The sequence below is a fragment of the Clarias gariepinus genome, chromosome 12, assembly GCF_024256425.1.
Source record: "Clarias gariepinus isolate MV-2021 ecotype Netherlands chromosome 12, CGAR_prim_01v2, whole genome shotgun sequence".
NCBI lineage: Eukaryota > Metazoa > Chordata > Actinopteri > Siluriformes > Clariidae > Clarias > Clarias gariepinus.
Window position 1 is genome coordinate 2,168,226 of NC_071111.1, and position 21,274 is coordinate 2,189,499.

The 21,274-nt window shown below is 35.9% G+C and overlaps 1 protein-coding gene across 1 annotated transcript in view; it reads left to right on the forward strand.

The window, feature by feature from the left end:
- LOC128534666 (deleted in malignant brain tumors 1 protein-like) overlaps positions 1–2,940 on the forward strand; it is a 125,825-nt gene extending 122,885 nt beyond the window's left edge. Inside the window, 2 exon segments of the mRNA XM_053509112.1 lie at positions 1,597–1,656; positions 2,351–2,940. Coding sequence (XP_053365087.1) covers positions 1,597–1,656; positions 2,351–2,466 — 176 coding nt within the window. The 3' untranslated portion in view covers positions 2,467–2,940.
- Positions 2,941–21,274: the final 18,334 nt, after the last annotated feature.

Below are 21,274 nucleotides of genomic sequence, written 5' to 3' on the forward strand. Positions count from 1 at the left end.
GTCTAGAAAGTTCCAGCGCTGCGCGCGCGTTCTTTTGACCTTTCACCCAATAGGGACAGACAACCAGCTGGGACAAACCATTTAGTAAATAACCACAGGGGGGATCTTTAGAAACAACTGATTTCAGGACAAACCACATGCTTGCACGGGGGGATTTCAGAGTCTGTCTATTTGTCTACTTCCATCTTTCACTGTCATAATCAAAACCTTTATTAGTTTGGATTCTTTAATATTACTTTAATATAATTATTATTTTCCATCATTTTAGTAACCAGTCTATCATTTTCTTATGGCTAATTATGAACACTGGGTTACAGCTGCATTTAATATAAGCCACACCCACATCTAAAACAATTCAGCAAAATGTATTTTACATAATGAATTAAGCAATTTAACAATATTTTGGAACTTAAAAATCTACATTAATATCACTGAACAATAATTAATTAAATAATATTTAATGGCTTTTTATTTAATCTATTCTCTGTATCATATAATTATTAATTTCTACAAAAGTATCACTTGAGCAAATCCAAACTAAATTTAAAAATGCTGATGAAAAGAAGCAACAAGTTATAATTTTAAATCCTTAAATAAGATTGACATGAAAAGCGTGGCAGTACCACCTACTGGCCCAGAGTGGTACTGCAACAGAGGAAGGGAAATACACATGAGCTCCATATATGTACATATAGCACTGACACTCATGTAATATTAATATTAAGTATTAATAGTTATAAAAATATTAATAGTAAATATTTTAATTATTATTTGAAAAGTATTTAAATATAAAAAATAATGTAAATTAAAAAGGTGTAATATAATAAAACAAGTTTATATAAAATGTACTTCATTAAATAATTAATGCATTTATGCATTTATTAATTCAATGTGAACAGCACCTAGTGGTCACACGAAATAAAAAGTTTTAATTCATGAATAAATTTTAAATTAATTGAAATTATTAATGCATTAGTTTTCCAATTAACCTGAATGTGATGAGGACATAAAAAATAAATATTGGCTGTTTTTAACATCACAATCTACAACTAAACAAATTAAGAATGTTGCCTTAAAATAGATTTATAATACAAACATGAATCAATTAATAAATAATCATGTAGATAAGGGCTAAAATTCCATCTTATAAAGAGTGATATAATTTCTTCTCCTCTTACTGCAGTAAAGCTCCAGCAGGCGACTTCATCAGCTCTCACCTCCATATCTCAGTGGTTATAGTGGAGTCTCTGGCTAGTAGCTTTCACACACTAATGGGAAAATGCACCGTTCCTATTGGTTAATCCTTTTTCTCACTACAGCAGCTGGTAGACAATAAAACATCATTAAACTCTTATAATTTAATAGTGTATATATTTAAATAGTTACTTTTCGCTCCTCACTTGCATGGAATCCTATTTTAATTTAGTGTTAATATAAAATCAGTATAAAGTTAATATGAAATAGTTTATACATTTAAATTATTTCTGTTATCTTTATTTTTCATATAAACATCGTGTTCTACTTAGTAACTCAGTATTTTACTATAAGATCAACACACACACTGGTTTATTACTTCTTCATTTATTTGTTGATTAGACAATCCAGAAGATTATGATGATGTCATCACTGAGGAACAGGATGGAGGAGAGACAGAAGGTGAGTGACTTCTTGTTTATTCTGTAATGTACATAAGTGCACAGGCAGCAAAGTCAAAGATTAGATTATATATGATTAGATTATATATGGTATATAATAAATATCAACTTTCAGAAGAGTTTTTAGAACAAATGTTCTCTCTGTTCTGTCATTTAACAAGTGCATTTATTAAAGAGTTTAGATAAGACCTACTGTAAATATTACCTGTGATATATAATATAAACATCAGCTGACTGTTTTTAGAACAAATCTCTGTTCTGTCATTTAACAAGTGCAGCCAGATTTATTACACACTTTAGATAAGACCTGTATATTTATGGCTCTTTTACTTCCACATTTTTATAAACACAATCTTGTAAGGACTGGAATCTATTTATTCCAAACATTTAACAGGAAAATAGAAATGTAATACTATATAAAATGTATTATTGTTTTGTAGCATTTCTACAGTTGAATCAGTTTGTAAAATGATGTGAAATTTGATGGACATCTCTATCACATCTTATACACATGGCCTGTGTTAATATTAAGAAAACTCATCTGATAAATGTCCTCTATTCTCTTCATTTATTGTTTAAAGATCAAAGAAATCCTACATAGTGCATCATTTACTGTATTTGAAGGTTTTACAAAACAATGACTATTAATCCAATACAAAGGAGATATTAAAGAGGTAAATGTGTTTATTTTACAGAATATGATGAGGTGGAGGAGAAATCTCAGAAAGACAGGGACCATGTGACTGAGACACGCCCCCAAAGGCCTTTTCTCAGGAAATTACATTTCAACTTTTATAAACACAAACAATGATTTGATTCTACTTCCAATAATTTCATGCATTCTGAACCATGTTCATTTTCTCACCTTGTTATTAGCAAATAGATTAGGGAGAGTTAAATCAGCTCCATTATTACTGAACCAAATGTTTCCAGCTTTCCTTTTACAACACATTTCTGACAATTCATCTGAATATCTTGTCTTTGTAAACAATATGCAAGCAATATATACGTCTAGGTTTCATGCTGTGTGTTTAACTATAAAACATATCATTGAAATGAATGTTTTGTTGCAGTCTCTATTAGGGAGCTGTGTATGTTGGAAGTTTCATTACGGATTCTCAGATTTTCATGTGAAATTCTCAGGTTTCCTTCAAACTCTCCAATTTCTTTCCTTATTCTCAGGATTTTGTTTAATAATCTAATATTTCTTTAATATTCTCAGATGTTTGTTTTGTGATCTCAGGTTTTATTCAATATTCTCACTTTTTAATGAGTGACGACTCGTTAATTTTAATGTTACATCTTAATAAACAATATACAAGTAAAGGTGACTTTTTAGCCTCGCAGAATGAGAACAATTCAATATTTTGCATTATGCAGAGTTTTATTAGCTTTTTCTCCTATTGTGTAACAATCATCTATTTTTATACAATTAATGAAATGAAAGTGTTTTAATGTTTATTATTTTTGTATATTGTGATGATCTGTGTTTGAGTTGAGTAAATCACATGCAGGGAAAAATTAATATCACACAAGTGTATACTGCTCTACTGCACCATGTTTATGTTTTTATTGTGTTTATTTTAGGACTTTTTTGGAATTACAAATCAAATGTCACTGTTCTTGTACAATAACAATAAAGATTCTATTCTATTCTCAGAAACACACAAATAAATACACAAACTCACATAATAAAAACATTTACATTATTTTAAAATGAATCAGAATTAAACACATGATTAGGACTTACATTACACCAACATTACACACATCATAACTCCAGATATAAACACTATTATTCATGGGTTCATATATCATGGCATTTTTTCTTTCATAGTTAATGATAACTCTAACATTATAGTATTTGCTATTTTATTATTAATAATAACAATAATTCTGCTTTTTATTATTAATCAGCTGCCTAATTACAGCGCCCTCAGCAGGTCAACTGCAACAGTTTCCCTAAACTGAAGTGATTTACTGCCATCTAGTGGATGAAATATGCTATTAAAATCCACATCATTATTTTAAGAAATGATTATTAATTTGTAAACTAAATATTGATGATTATTATGATAAAATCCAGACTAAATGTATTTGCAAAGTTAAAAAAAATAGTCAGTCCATGTGCTGGTTGTCCCCAGTCACAGGTGCAGACAGAGACTTATCGTGTGTCAGAACAGTGGACCTTGAGGAGGTGGATGTGTGTAAGGGAGAGTGCACACCCAAGAGTCAGCTCCCTTGTGATGAGACAGTTTTCGATGTCTGTGTCTTACTAATGCAGGAGAATGGATGCGATGATCCGACAGATGCTTTTGAAGCTGCAGAGCTATACACCTCACTAAGAACACTGATACTTGAAAATATCTAAAGATAGGCTGTAGTTGTCCCCATTTATCAGTTGCTCTGCTGTGTACTCATTATTACATGGTGTTACTGGTGTCTTAATGTATAATAATAATTCAAACTGGAATATCATTTTTTTTTCTCCTGATACATTTATAAATAATAAAGTAGACCTAACAATGGTTATAAAATTATTGCAAAATTCTGATTATATAGCAGAGACATTATTCAAATCTCATGTAGTGTAGTCTAATTCAACCTCAAAGACTGTTATTAAAACACATCCGCAAGTATTAGTGAGGTATTGCCCAGCCTTGTCTCAAAATTTAACACACCTGCCCTTCACTCTTCGTCAGATCAGGTATAACTATGAGTTTATGTATATTGTTGTTTTAAGTGACCTGCATTATACAAAATAGTTTTCATTTAACAAAACATATTTTCCTGCAGCTTCTTTCCAATAAACATTTATTGAACGTAATTGTGCCTCTTTTATCCTAATAAAAGCATATATACAGCAGTCTGTGTACGTGAGAATTGTTCAGGCTGAATTGCACATGTACTGTAAACAATACATAAACCTATTTACATGAATACCTAACAGTTCTGCAAGAGAAAACAGTGCAGTACATAAGTACATTAAGAAACTACAAAAACTAAATATTTCAAGAAGTAAAACTTAGAAATAAGTTGGTCAATTATTTTCACAGTATAACAAAACTTTTTGTGGCAGTTTTAACTTTTAGTTTGTTTGAAAGAAAAATATGTGCTGTATATAAACACCACCAAAATAATAACACAGATAAAAAGGTCAAACTAAATGTAATTGCCTGTAAAATTATCTCTAAAACAAACGAGGGCAAATGAGAGCGCACAAGAGCTGAACGTGAGCTACACAATGTCCATAATCCATATGTTGCTTTCCAACACTGAATTGAATTCAGACCGGAAGGCTGGGAAGCTGTCATAGCAGTCAGCCATCTCTAGAACCCCTCCACATGTGTGTCCAACAGGCCTTCTTGTGAATTCGGACATGTTTGTAAACATGAGCTCAATTCTGTCAGAAGTGACCATCACTTCCTGTGGTGAACCTTAGAAACTTGCCAAGTTTCTCCTCATCTTACTCCCTGATGTACCTTTTAAGGTGGTTCTGAACCTCTCTTTGCTTTGGCGCCATCACAGGGAACTGAAGGAGTCCCTGTACTTTCTTAGGAGATGGTTTAAAGTTGTCATACTGTACATCTTCTAAAGCTCATTGTGGTTAAAGGTGATATTTGGCTGCATCACCTCCTTCCAGCAGTCTATCGCATACATTGGCTTTTGCACAAGCTCTTTGTGTGCAATCTCCATCAGGATGTCTTTGAGTGTCTCAGCTGCAACTCTTTTTCGGCATTTATAGTTGTCCAAGCCCTCTAGTAGCTCATCAGTATCAACAGTGGAAAAATCTTTGAGAGCCCTCTGAAGGATGTCATGATCTTGACAACGTACAAAATGCATGAAGGTTTCAAGTAAGTTACTGCACACTGATCCATACAAGATTGCTTCCATAAGGGGGAGAGCTAGCTTGATTGGTAGGTATTGACATGTTTGGTAACCTTTCACCAGAATTCTGCCAATGGCCTTCCAGGTTTCATAACTGAAGTCATGCCTAATGAAAGGGACTTTCACTGTTGTTCCTACTGTACAGCGATCATAAAATTCCTGCCAAAAAGAACAATACACATCTCTAACAGCACCTGAACCAGCACCATTTTCCTCTGTATTATCAGGAAGTAATCTTTTTATAATCAAGGGTTGTTTAAGCACTGCTGGATCAAAGAATTCCTTTATCATTTCATTTAGGCAGTTGCCATGATGTACAGTATGGTTACTATCTTCAGCAGTCTAGATGTGGAGAGTGGCTGTTGTGGAAGTGCTTTACTAGAAACATGTGACATGGGGGGAGGGGGTGGCTGTTGTGGAAGTCCTTCACCAGACACATGTGACATGGAGGGTGGCTGTTGTCATATACCTATAATAAGGGGCTGTGACTAATAATAAGGGGCTGTCCAGTTTCCCACCTTCCATGACAATATTTGAGGATTCATCATTTTGCTCATATAGCAGGAAGTTATGCTGTTCCTGAAAATCATCACCACTCTGTTGACCAACATCATCCTCTTTCTCCATATCATCAGCATCCAGCTGCAGATTATCTTGATCGTCATCATCGTTTAACTTTTCTACCTCATCATTGTCTTCTGTTTCATCTGTGTCACTATCACTTTGTAACTGCTCCTTGGGAAAAGTAGCAATATAGACACATAGCCTGGCTATGCAGAGAGTATCATAAATTAATCCAATGGTTACATCCTCATTGACTTGATTTTGTTTATAATCCCACACTTCAAAGTTGAAATCTGTTTCATGCCCTTTGGTTGACATTCCATTTGGGAAGAAGAGATTCTTTCCTTTTTGTAAGACAGTATCCATGCCACATTTTACTCCAATCACTATTGTTCTTGTGCCTCCTCCTTGTTTTACTTTCACTTGCTTTAATTGTCCATTCTCACTGTGCAGCCACCCTATTTCAATTTTGCGATGAGTAGCTTTCCCTTTCTTTATTGGAGGACAATTGGGCAATTTTTAATTGCAAACAGCTGCAATTCATTACAGGTAACATCCACATGGTCAGGAATTTATGTTGAGTTTGTCAATAACTTTTGTTTATTTTTTATACATTTCAGGTAATAAATAAATATTAGCAAACATTCTCTTAATGAGATAGTTTGTCAAATGATTTTCTGTTAGCCTAGATAAATAGGTTTGATTATGAAATTGAATTTAATAGTTATATATTGCAGTTTAAATTGCAATTTTAATGTGTGTCAAATAATTGCAATGTGATTTTTCTTTTAATCATAGAGTCCTAAAACTGACGGTACATTCCTGACATGCACTAACGTCTCTAAGCTACACTAATCTCAGAGTTAATCTTTGTAATGTTATTTATACTGCAAAGTGCTATATAATGAGTCCATCCTGATAAACCAAACATTTATTTCACATATTAGTACCTTTTCCTCCTCCAGACAGCTGATTACATCTTCAGTGACATTGTGTTGATGTAAAAAATCAGAGACCGTGATGACTCTATACATTGGCAGTGCTGTGAAGAACAAATACAGTAATCAATATCCAACATCTGAAAGAGTTGCTTTTGTAAAGTTAGCACAATATAATATATGCCAATGATTAAATATGGCTTGGTTTGTTCTTATAAAATCATTCACTATTACTGGTCCTATGTAAACATTATCTGGCAGGATATGGAGAGCTACTAGAGGCCATGGCTTTTATTATTGAGAAGCTTTGCACTGCGTTACAGTGATGATGAATGTCCTTTTAGAAAAGAAAAAAAAGCTTGGAGTAAATTGTATAAAACAGATCTGCTTTCATCCTCTCCTATGAAGAAATCTTTACAAAGCCTTCATCATATCATAGGTTTAAATTAGTTTCATAAACCAGTTCTGCTTGCATTAAAATAACACAAATCTATAAATCTCCTTGATATTTAATACATGTACAGTTTGCAACGACATCCTCATTAGTACATATGAATATACATGATTATACAGTGAGAATCCTGATTTGGAAAATAACTTGAGGTGCACTTTTGGCATGTCACATTAAGTCCAAGGAAGAAGATCCCAGAGCACAGAATGGGTGCTGATCAAGTGGGTCAGTCTGAGAGGAAAAAATTAGGGATCAAACAGTACCTGAAGCACGATGGACAATGTTTAAACAATGTAAGAAACAAAGATAATCAGACCAATCAAAATAATCGATTCATCACTCCAAATCAATAGAGAACACAAACAGTCCACATAAAACTTAAACAAGGGTTACAAACACACAAGCATGGCCACTACCAGGCAGAATACATGCACAACACATGCACAAATACACACTTTAGCTATGAAAGAAGTGAACCCAAAAGTCACCTGTTCTTTAGCCTGGGTTACAGAACCAATATACCACTGTATCAGTCATACTGACTGAGACTGAAAGCTACTGACAACCGAACAAGTTTACAGGGTTGTTAACATTCAGGCGTTTCACTAACTTTACCTTGCAGGTGATCAATATACTTTACCATGAGGTTATATATCTAACTAGTGCTGCACTTCCGAGGTTACCTACCAATTTCATTTATTTTACTGTGTAAACTTACCTGATGCAGCCATGGTTCCCCTGCACTCTGGTGTGTGTGTGTGTGTGTGTGTGTGTGAGGGGTATCCTTCAGATAGAAAAGGCTTCAGTTTAGTGTTTTTTTTTCTCACGAAATTCTTTTGTTATTTTTCTCGTAATTTCGAAGGTTTAAACTCGGACATTCCCTGCTCCTCCCCTTCCAAGTCTCTTATTATTATTATTATTATTATTATTATTTTTATCCCATCTTGGCTCTAACACTCCGTCGTACCTCCCACTGTCTAGAACATTCTGTAGAGCTCCAGAACCCCGTACAGCGCGTGACATCTTACACACGCGCAGGACACTCACTGAATCTGTGTGTGTGTGTGTGTGTAGGGGGCGTGGCCTTGTATGTAGATGACCCAGACTGTTTGGACACAGAGTTAGTTTGAGATGTACAGAGTTAACATGTGCTCGATGCAACCTAACTCACATCTCTTGTAGACGCTTTGTTTTGTTTCTTAAACGCTCCGATTGGATGAAATGAAGATGAGTGACATCAATCCATCTAATGGTGTAAAAGGGGGCGGGACCCTAATATGTGTTGACAGTGAAGTCCGTCACGGAGAGACAGACGCTGTTGGAGTCTTAACGAAGCACAAGCTGAGGTTCATTGTTGAGTAACGCAGCCGCTTTACCACTGAAAGTCTTTAAAAGCTGCTTAAGGTCAATATGTTTCATCATCTGAGTGGATTTGTGGAATTAGTTACACATCTTTTGTACAAGCTGAAGTTATAACTCGTTTCAGTTAGCATTTCTTAGCATTGTGTCACACAGTGATCACATGGTGTCATGACTAGACATGTTCCAGTGATTAAAATAAATGTCCTGTGTCTTCATCTTTCAGCTGACCGAGTTGTAGATGTGATTTAAAAACGCTCAGACAGTAATGTTACAGTAGGTAGTCAGTGAGAATGTCTATTACCGCCGGGCTCACCGCCGCGGCGAAACCACAGCGGACAAAAGTAATCAGTCGCATTTCAAAGTCATTCGTCAAATGACTGCCAGGTGGCACAAAGTGACATTTTAAAATAAAATGAAGTCATAAAAAAGTCATAACAATATGTTGTATTGAAGAAACACTACAGTGATGGTAATTTCCACATCTGAGTACTTTATACAACAAACAGGAAAAATCCAAACCAGAGCTGTTGATGTTTACTGAACAATAATGAGTCAATAATAATAATAATAATAATAATAATAATAATAATAATAAACATTGGTTAAATGTTGTTTAGACAGACGATCAAGTTCACTAGCTGATAATTTTATTAGTCCAAAGAATGAACTGATATAGAGCCGATCTCTGTTTGTATCTGTTTATTTTTATTTAAAAATAAAATCATTCAAAGAAATCGAACTTAAAATATAGAAATAACTGGAAAAATAGACTTTCAGAATAAAACATTAGAAAAACTCAAAAAAGACTCTAAAAATGCTGTTGTTTCTGTGAACACATTGTTGTGTTGTTTATTCTGGTCAAAATTCTGGGTTATTTCGGGGACTTTAAACACATTGTTGTGTTGCTCATGTTGGGTCAAATGAGATGTAGTGAGTCATTTACAAATGAACACCTGGTTGGGTTATTTTGACCCAACAACTGGTTTATTCTTTATTCTCTGGTTTCTCCAAACGGCAGCCTGCAAAATGTTGGAAATATTACTGTTATTGTGTCACAAGTGTAGTTTTAAGAGTTGTTCAGGTGAGAATGTGTGTGTGTACAGCTCAAAACCTCCATCGGTTATTAAAGATAGCATTTATTCAGAAAAAATGATTTTAGAGATTTGAGCTTTAGGAAATCTCCCGGCGCTCTGCACATAACACCGGCCCAACGCAGCCTCGTCTCGGAAAGAGTTTATAAACGTTTTCTAAATGTGGGCTATTGTTGTTTACTTATAATATTTATTAATTTAATTTAAATAAAGTTTGAGATGTTGATCATCGTGATTCTCCTCTTTAATTTCCTACGTAGTCTAATCAGCGCTCAGCCGCACACATAAAGATCTCTCTCACATGTGTGTGTGAGAGAGACAGCGGGGGCTCAAATTATTAATACAGTGGGAGCCACGTCAAACAGCCGCTTGGAGCATGATAGGTCCATGACAGGACCGTGACAGGACCATGATCGATCCGTGCACGGAATGTGATCCCCCGCGATGACGTAGTTACCGATGCCCCGCCCCATAAACGCCCCCATGCGCTTTCTAAAAAGATGGTTGCAATGCTGTATAATTCCGCCAGATGGAGCATTGACTGCTTCAGTTAACTGCAGTGTCCAAGCAGCCGGTTACTATATTTGATATATATAACATAACTTACGTCAACATAGTTTCATGGGTCAATATATAATTGAGGGAGATTTCATGTCCATGAGATTTATCTCGCAAACATGCTTATTAAAATAAAATTTTAAAAGTCTTCAGTGTTCTTCATGATCTTGTCTTTACAAATTCCATAGTTAATTATTATGGAAATAATCATTTATTTATAAAAATTTACTAGATATCCCTAAAATGTCAACTAAATAACCGTCCGAAATGAATTGCAACCACAATCTCATTACCTAAAAAAACATTTTAAAAACTTATTCAAAAACAGTTTTAATTATATTATTTACATTAAGTTGAGGTAATTTTGAACAATGTGTCTTTTTGGGCAATATGTCACATTTTCAATAGAAATTGACAAATTGAATATGTGTCCGAGAAGTCGCTGTCATCTAAGTTACCCATAGCAAATACACCCCTCAAGGAAGAGTGTGTTTTCCAAATCACATGACCTGCTCCACATGATGTCATTTCCTCCTGAAGAGAAAACTAGCAAGACTCCAAGGTATGTTCTCCCTCCACATTTTCAGTTATTTCACCTAAAGTAGTGCTTGGGGCAAATGTGTACTTATCATATGTCAACAATGTTACTACAATGAATTCATAAATAACTTTGAATTTCAATTTTACTCAGTTGTACATATAATATTTAGAAGAACCTCTCTGTAAAATGCCATGTGGTGTCTGGTGCTAGGCAACCATTTTGATTTTATCCCTAAAAACAGCAAAAATGTCAACTAGGTTACCAGTCACCTATGTTACTCTGCAAAGGTAACTTAGTTGACTAAGAGTAACATAGTTGACATTCATTACATGTTCTTATAGTTTTCAGGAGTTCATTTAATATTCCAATTGTACAGTAACTATAAAATACTTTGCAATAAATATTATAAAAGTAAACTTGTTTTCAGGCAAATGCCACGATTATCTGCTGCAGAAAAGCAGCGCCGTTACCGTGCACGGCGAGATGCTGATCCTGCAAAAAGGGAGGCATACTTGGCAAAAGGCCGGCAGAAATGGAGAGAAAAGAGGGAGCAAGGTGCATATTATAAGCCCATATCTGAACAGAGTGAGAGGGAAAAACGTGCAAAGAGAAAGGCCTGGAGAAGAGCCCAGGAACAGAGCAGACGCAGAAAGAAACAGGCTTCTGCTATTGTTACCCCACCACTGAGTCCTGACAGTGAGGAACAACCAGTTCCACAACCAGGAAGGTTAGAAGGTTATGTAGAAAGAACCTCAAACAGTACTATGTAGGCAGGCTATGTAGAAAGTACCTTAAACAGAACAATGTCTCATGAAAAAGTACTTGTTAGATTATTATGTTAGATTAAAATGCAAAATTACATGGTGGCATGGTGACAATTAATTTCAAATGCTTTAAGTGACACCTGCAATGTTGAAAAATAATTTAAAAATGTCTTCATGTAATTTCAGACAGAGAATACAAGGAAGAAGGACTAGAAGAAGACGGTACCAGAAAATATACATTGAGAATCACAAACTCAAGGAAAAGCTTAAAGCTCAAACAAAAACATCAGACAAATACCGTAAGCCAAATCATATCTTCATGGCTAAGGACATGCGCACACACACACACACACACATGCACACAAACAAACACACACACACACACTTAAAGATTACTTGATTGAGCTTGACAAAGTCATTGAAAAACAAACCATAATTGGCCATGTTCTTGGGTTAGAAAATGGGGAGTGTGTTCTGTCTCCACCGGTTTCATGGGTGCCTGGAAGTTGGAGGGTATGCCAATGTTTTACTTGGGTTCTAACATATGAATGTTTTTGAGATACAACAGTTTGCACAATTAAAATTTTGATCCAATGCAGCACACTTATTCTGTTAACCAACAGAATAAAACACTAATTGGTTATTGTTACTTATTGCAGTGCACTATAATTTTTTGTTCAATACAATGCACTACTGTATTTCATTCCACAAACAAGATTTTCAAAATGTTTACATGGTGGAATTTTTGTGTAAGTGCTGTTTTTGATACTTTTGTTGTTGTTGTTTTCTATGTTAGGATCTCTTGCTTATGATATATGTGCTTGTTAATAAAGTTGTGATTGATCCTTGTAAACTGATGTGTGTCTGTATTTCTCCTTTATGTCATGAAATATGCAACAGGTCTTGATTAAATGCAGTAAAAGATTAGCTAACATATAATAATTGATATAGTTTAGGATTGTTTTTGTTAAATACATCTTTGTCATGTCCAGTCAACTATGTTACTTTTGTCAACTATGATACTGGGCTGTCAATTAAGTTACCATTATGTTTTTTAAAAAATATATGTATTTCAATGGTTCCCTAATCTCCAAGTAAATATTTAGAAACTGAGTAGCTGTCAAATATATACCTCAGCATAATTTCATCAAGAGAATTATCATGAATCAAGCAGTTTGGAAACAAAATATACAGACCGGTTACTTCAGTACTTGAAATTTGGGGTTTCAATTGAACAAAATGTGTATTTTCTTAATTAATTGGGTATTTTAATTGAAAAGGTAGGTAAATAGACACATATTGTTCCAAGAGTAATGATTTTTTTAAATGTCTGACATTTACTTAAAGTTAAAACTTATAGGTTTTGTCCGTAACATAGTTGACCAAATAATGAGTAAACTTCTTGTTTTTAAAACTAAATATCTGAAATCAATTATGCCTGAGCTTGGCAATGACTAAAAACAAAATATTTCAGGGATGATTTATCAGGGAAGATAATAATATTTTGTAAATAAATATATTTTTTCCCAGAATTATTCAAACTCAAAATCTCCCACAATTATATATTGACCCTCATAAATAGATGATGTGGTAAAAAAGAGGGATAAAAAACGATTCATAAAACAGATTTAAATCACGCAATACACAATCCATGATGCTTATGCTATTTTTAATTAATGATTAAATTAATTAATTAATTATTTAATAAAATACTTATTGCAATATTTTTCACGACATCCTTAATAATACTTAAAGACACGGTAACATCTGTAATTTATCTATACCAGTCGTTGTAGGTACGGAATACAATGCAGGCTATGTACAGTATTTTACATTACGGTGTATTTTATTTATTTCCGTTTAATACACTGGTAGATAATATTTTGCTGCAAAGTAAAGCTTAAAATTTAACTTCTGCTTGAGTTTGTTTTCGTTATATATTTTTTTATGTTTTCGCTGAAGTTTTTTTTTTGCTGATAGTCAAAAATTGGCAAAACAAATCGATTAATAACGCATAATATCTGGAACAAATATCTGTTCATACGGATCAGTATGTCTTGGGACATTATGACATTATGTGATGGAACATTAATCACTTATCACTACGGTGAATAGATGCGGCGGCAGGGACCGATTAAATCCCCATAAACATTCACACTTAAACACAATACTAACAAACTAAACAGTTCCAGAGGGTCAGCGCCTGTTATCGCAGGATCACCTACAGGATACTACTGTAATTTTTACTGCTTATATTTTTTGCCATTTTAACAACCCACCCCCGCCGAACTGACGCTGCCAAACTGCACTAGGGATGAAAATGGCGGCTTAATGGACTATTCGCGGTAAGTGGTGTTTTAATTTATAAAATTTGTTTGGGATTAGTTTACAGTTTATTTCCCAGTTTAGTTTTTTATCTGCCGTTTTGAAAATCACTGGCAGCACCAGCAGCGGTCAGATGTAACTTTAGATACCTTAATGATCTGTTTACCACGTCTGGAGGTAACATTACAGCTTACTGTCAGTGTCACAAACTCACAATGTCACTCCTTTAGCCGCATCTATTCACCGTAGTGATAAGTTTTATTTGGTTTTACGCGATTTCATGTTTTATTTGTTTGTGTGTGTACGTGTGTGTGTGTGTGAGTGTGTGTAAGAGAGAGAGAGAGAGAGAATGAGAGAGAGCGCGTGAGAGGGCTTATATTGTGATTTGTCCAAGGTTACTAAAGACTGGCTTACTACTACTAATAAAAATATTTTAATGTAACCCATGGGTCTCAATCACAAAATCAGCCAACGCTGTAAACAGATGACAAGACAAATTATATAGGCTACTCTGAAACGTTAATTTGAACATAAAAAAAAACAATATATATATATAGTGTATATATATAACATAAATATAAAAACGATCGACTATTATTGTCAGGGTCAAGTTTACGGGGCTTCTTAGTCTTTCGTTAATTTTACTTCTAACCCGAAACCAATGTGGCTTATTAAAGATGCACTGTTTTATTGGACATGGCTGTTTTGTAATGTTCTGCAAAATAAACACTGTCTACGGTTCGAATATACTGTGAACGTCTCTAGATACTTCTGCAGTAATGTTATCGTGGTGTCAATTATTAACGTATAGATGTATTTCACTTGCAGACAAAATAGTCTAGTAACGAAAGTAATGAATTTGTCACTACTCTTCTCTTACGCAGCACGGCTAAAAAGATAATAAATATGACACCAATCCTGCCATGATGCTACCCTGTCCATACACAACACTGGCTGGGGAGATGAACTCAGACTTTCCAAAACTTCCTATTATTTCATGAGATGAAATTAAGCTAGGATGAAGAGAACAGGAATTAACTGCCCTCTGTGCAATATCTAAGTAGAGTGTAACTGGAGCAGCCACAAAATGCCCCCCGTCTAACTCTGATTAGGAAAAGCTCACGGACACCAAACCTGCAGCACTTTGGTGTAATTTTTATTATCTTATTTTATTGTTTTTTATTGTATTATGCCGTGCTGCATAAAAGAAGAGTAGTGACAAATTCGTTACTTTTAATAACGTGATGTTTGATTGGATGTTATATAATTTCCAAGTTTGATAGTGTCGATTTTAGAGTGCATTATACGTGCGATACGAAAAGGAAGTAAATAAACACGTAGCAATGCAAAGAGGACAGAGCTGCGAAATATTTAAGCAATATAAATTCAACAAAGTGTGATCATAATGGTTGTTGTTGCTGCTGTTTAGGTAATTGGTTCCATCGTGTTATTAAACGCAACTGTGTTCACAAAACCGAGCAGAGGGAAAGAAAAACACTCGCTAACGCGTTCGGAAGAAAAGGGGCGGCGGCTTTTCTTTGAAGATAGCGATTGTGTAATGGGGAGCAATCCGTGGCCGGGGGGAGGGGGGGCGCGTTTTAGGGCATAACACACCTTTGAACGTCTTTTGTCTTGTAAATGATTATCTTCGTTCACCTTCCAATCCCCCACAGCGCACACACTCTCTACACTGTTGCTATGTCTGTTGGGGCACTTGGTTATACACAGCACCTTAATGTATGAAACACTTACTTCCTGGTTTGTTTTATTTTAAATATTGCTTATTACCTTTTCCCGCAAAATAAACATTAAACATAAACAACATGTTATCATTGTGTAAATTATTAACATATTGAGGTCTTTTAATTAAGGACAAAAACATACCCTGCGCTTGTGTTTAGGACTGATGCTGAACAGCTGTGTTCATAGGTTTAATCAACGATTTACAAGACAACAGTTAAAGCGTTTGTGGATGAGAGGTGTGTGTGCATTTCTCCGTTGGTTTAACACAAACTATTGAGCACAGACAAGTAAGTCTGAAGTACCCCTCCCCCCGCCAAAACACACACACACAGAGCAATTAGCACCATGTCACAGTCAGTATTCTCCACTGAGGTTTCTTACCTTCCACTCCTTCTAAGATTGTCTTTGCTCTTTTGATGGAGTTCTTAAAACCCCCCCAAAATTTTATACTGAGAAAAATGATTATGGGTCACATAATCACAAACACAAACTAGCACAGATACATATGATCAAGTGTTTAACTGTTGTTTTCGTTTTTTTAATATAACCAGTAATAATAATAATAATAATCATAATAATTATTATTATTATCATTATTATTAGCCCAACTCTTTGACTATTTAAAACGTCGGGTCACATTTTTTGCACATTGAAGTTGTTGGTTTAAGTAAATGTATTTTTAAATACACAAACAATCCCCCAACAATTAAAACACGCACACATGACTTTAAAAATAAAATTTATTCTTCCAAAACTAGTCAAAGGTAAAACAATAATTTGTATAAAACAGGTAAAAACATGTTTAATTTTTGCTTAAAGGTCATTAAAATATCCGGATAACACCAGCTGCTTATCAGTCTCTATCTGGTTCTTTTATATTAAAATATCATTTTTTAAAAATATTAAAGAGGGAACTGTTTAATTCTTTGTTTCCCCCCTAAAGTATCAGACGTTTTGCAATTCTATGTTCAGAACATACAGTAGACCTGACCAAACATCATTCTAAAGCTGTTGCACTGTGACGTCATCCCTCCTACAGCTCCCTTAACAGCTTGTTCAGGCTCCTCCAGTAGCTCCAAAAGGCCAACCGTCATCCGTCTGACCCCCCAATCCTCCACAGCGGAGCTCTGATTAAAGACAACAGGAGAATTTAGTGAAGACAAAGATAAATAAACTTTACAGAATATCTAGTTGTAATAAATATAAAAGATATTAGTAAACCTACACCATAGAGTGTGTTAAATACTGTTTTGGGGAATTCTGGAATGTAAATAAACTGGGATAACTTTAACCAGTGAACTTTGTTAGTGTTAACCCCGGTCTGTCTGTATTATCGTCTGCATTAAATTAACCGAGAATTTACTTATTATATAATGCGCTTTTCATACAAATAAGTTAAGCGATATAACACTCGTATATATTAGTTCATCTCTGAAGCCAAACTATAACTTCCCGAGTACTGAAGCCCCCCACACCTCCCCCCACACACACACCTCCCCCTCCCCCTTAACTGATAAACACTTCAGGGTTTTTATCCAGCTCGGTAACTGAGCGCTCGCGCTACCGCGCAAAGTCACGGCCGAATTGAGAAAAATATAAACCCGGTTATGAGCGTTTAGCTCGCGAGCTCCTGTACATCTATCCTCAGCTTGTGTCCTTCATGAACTGCATCACATTATATTCACAGATATAACCTGCAGATTAACTCTTACCCAAAGAATAAATAAATGCTGAATTTATCCAGACAACACGCGGTCAGACTCTAAAGGCATTTTTATAAAACACAAACACTCTTCATCAGCTAGTGCAGCTTTTGTAATAGGGACATAAATAGTATTTTCGAAGCTTTAGTGTCTTTTTTAGTTAAAAAGGAGTGACATTGTGAGTTTGTGACACTGACAGTAAGCTGTAATGTTACCTCCAGACGTGGTAAACAGATCATTAAGTTATCTAAAGTTACATCTGACCGCTGCTGGTGCTGCCAGTGATTTTCAAAACGGCAGATAAAAAACTAAACTGGGAAATAAACTGTAAACTAATCCCAAACAAATTTTATAAATTAAAACACCACTTACCGCGAATAGTCCATTAAGCCGCCATTTTCATCCCTAGTGCAGTTTGGCAGCGTCAGTTCGGCGGGGGTGGGTTGTTAAAATCACGTGATTGCAACTCAGCGCAGCTAAATTGCTGGCTTGTGTTAACGTGTCCTTGAGAACGAAGCGCCATCTAGTCGTGGAACCAGGTAAATGCATAAATAGGGCTTGAATGGGCGTGTTTACTGTAAAATCTTGACACGCCTTTCTCGAAGGAAAAGGAGGGGGGATTACGGCGTGCATAGGGCAGCCGTACGCCATTCGTACGCAATTCACACGGCCGCGGCTATTTGGCGTGGCTCCATCTGTAAGTAAGACATCATGTGCTATGTATTAATACAAAACATGTGACGTCACTAATTAGTTCGGAACTAACTGGGTGAAGAGTTGTGTTAATTAAAATCAGCTGCTTTATTTACTTGATGGAGCAAATATGTGGCAGAACTTTTACTTTTTTGAGACGTGGTGTCCACCTCTCCACAAAAAGGCCTAAAACTAGAGAATTCTCAAGTGAAATGTGAACTTCTGTGGCAAATTCCTGTAGATGATCTTCAGGAAGTAATCAGGCAGACATGGACTGAGAGAATGAGGACTGAGACTTGATTTAGAATCCAGATACAGCAGGTCTAGAAGAATAAAGGACTTTATCCCAAATACTGATTATCACTTTAATAAAATAACCAGTCATTCCTATTTTCTTTATCATTATTTAAAAGAGAATGTCAGGAAAACACTGAATTTCAGTTTTGTCTAAATACTTTTTGCCACCACTGTATATATTTATTATGAAGGTAGATAACCTCCCCGAGCTACTTAGATCAGATTCGACTTTATTGTCAGTGTACAGAGTACATGTACAGAGCCAATGAAATGCAGTTAGTATCTAACCAGAAGTGCATAAGTGGCCTATTTACAATAAATAAATACAATGTGTTATACAAACAGAAGATGAATTTGGTAATACAGTTATGGTATATATAGTGATATACGTAGTAATGTACAAGAGTGGGACATTGTGAAGTGAACAGGAGAAAACCTATTTTTCAGTCTGTTATTGCAGACTCTGATGCACCTGTAGTGCCGCCTGTTGTTAGCAGAGTGAACAGTCCTTGATTTGGGTGAGAGGATTCCTTGATAATGCCTCTCGTCCTTTTGAGACAGCGTCTCTTGTAAATGCTTTCCAGGTTGGGTAGCTGGGTGCCAATGATTTGTTGGACGGTTTTCGTCCCTCTGAAGAGCTTTACGGTCCTGAGCAGTGCAACTGCTGTACCACACTGAGATGCAGTTTGTAAGAATGCTCTCAATGGCACAGCGGTAAAAGTTCTCCAGTGTTTTGGATCACAGATGGGACTTTAAAGATGCTATTGTGTCTTGCTGATCAGGAAAGAAGAGTTCAGAGATCAGGTGAGGTCCTCAGAGATATAGACTCCAAGGAACTTGAAGCTGGTTACACACTCGACAGCAGCTCCTTGATGTCAGTGGGAGCAGAATGTGATTGCCAGCTTTTTGGAAATCCACAATAATCTTTTTCATCTTCTTAGTGTTTAGTTCCAGATTGTTGTCTTCACACCATGATACCAGATGCCTGATCTTCTCCCAGTATGCCGTCTCGTCATTATCTCTGATCAGGCCCTCCACTGTGGAGTCATCTGTGAACTTGATAATGCTGTTGAACGCAGGGGCAGTCATAGGTGAAAAGGGAGTATAGGGAAGGGGACAATACACATCCCTGAGTGCTGAGGGTGAGACTGGAGGAGGTAAGGTTATTTAGACTGTGATCTGTTTGTAATATCCAGTGGAGTGCTGATGCCAAGCTGTTTCAGCTTCAGGTCTAGCTTGGAAGGACTCACTCTCACTCACTCAATCACTCATCTTCTACATCGCTTTATCCTGTATTCAGGGTCGCGGGGACCTGAAGCCTATCCCAGGAGACTTAAGGTACGAGGCAGGATACACCCTGGACAGGGCACCAATCCATCACAGGGCACACACACATACACACACACACACACACACTATGAGTGTGAGTCACATTCACAGACTAAAGATTGAAGCATATAATCTATATTGAAATAGAACAAATATGAATTTGTGAAATACAAGATCAATCATTTGATATAATTTTAGCTATTTATTTAAATTTTTTTACTTTTTTTCATCTTACATCGTACAATCAGAGCTGCTCCCAGTAAACCAGTCTTCATATATCACACTGTTGTATCCTGTTATATATTGTTACAATATCTACATTTTTAAAAATATAGTTACAGTATGTTAAGTATAGTAATAATATCTTACAATGTTTCTGTTCCTCCAGTCATCTTAGATTCCCCTTACTGAGCTACAGAGGCTAATTCAGTTAGAAAAAGAAAAAATCTGGAGTTTAAAACCCTGCAATGTGAGGTGTTATTAAGCAAAAGAGCCAGTTAGGGTTTGGTGTTCATCTTACCTATTCAGTACCTGGCCCGCGGTCATTGATCCACATAGACACCAATCATAAACTAATCCGGAAAGTTCTTCTGCTTCACTTCAGTCTTATGTTTTAAAATAAGACCAGCATCAAACCTTCAGGCGTCAATCACTTTGACCTTCTTTCAACAGTCTGTCGAAAGATTGGGTTTTCCACCCCAGTGTGTGTGTGTGTGTGTGTGTGTGTATCCTGTGTGTTGTGATAGCGGTCTTAAAGCTGGCACTCTATTACCTCATTTCCACTACACTGGTGCTGGTGCCAGGTGCCAGTTTTGGTGCTCGGCCGGTGCTGGACTGTGAACCACCCACATTTACACTAGACAGGAGCTCAGCGGGAGCTGCATGATAATACGTCACAGGCCACGCCCACGAAACAGAGACGAACATGGCTGAAGTCAGTTTACTGGCTATTCTCCAAATTATGAAAATGTATTTCAGTATCCAAAGGTAGCTAAATCTTTTGCACCTCCACCGCTGCCACTTTTACACAGCCCCTTCTTCTTGTCCCTGTAGTCTTTCTTCAGTTTTTTTAGCTTATTCACTATTTGGTCGGTTGTTCTGTCTCTCCGTGACAGACTTCACTGTCAACACATATTAGGGTCCCGCCCCCTTTTGCACCATTAGTTGGATTGATGTCACTCATCTTCATTTCATCCAATCGGAGCGTTTAAGAAACAAAACAAAGCGTCTACAAGAGATGTGAGTTAGGTTGCATCGAGCACATGTTAACTCTGTACATCTCAAACTAACTTTGTGTCCAAACAGTCTGGGTAATCTACATACAAGGCCACGCCCCCTACACACACACACACACACACACACACACAGATTC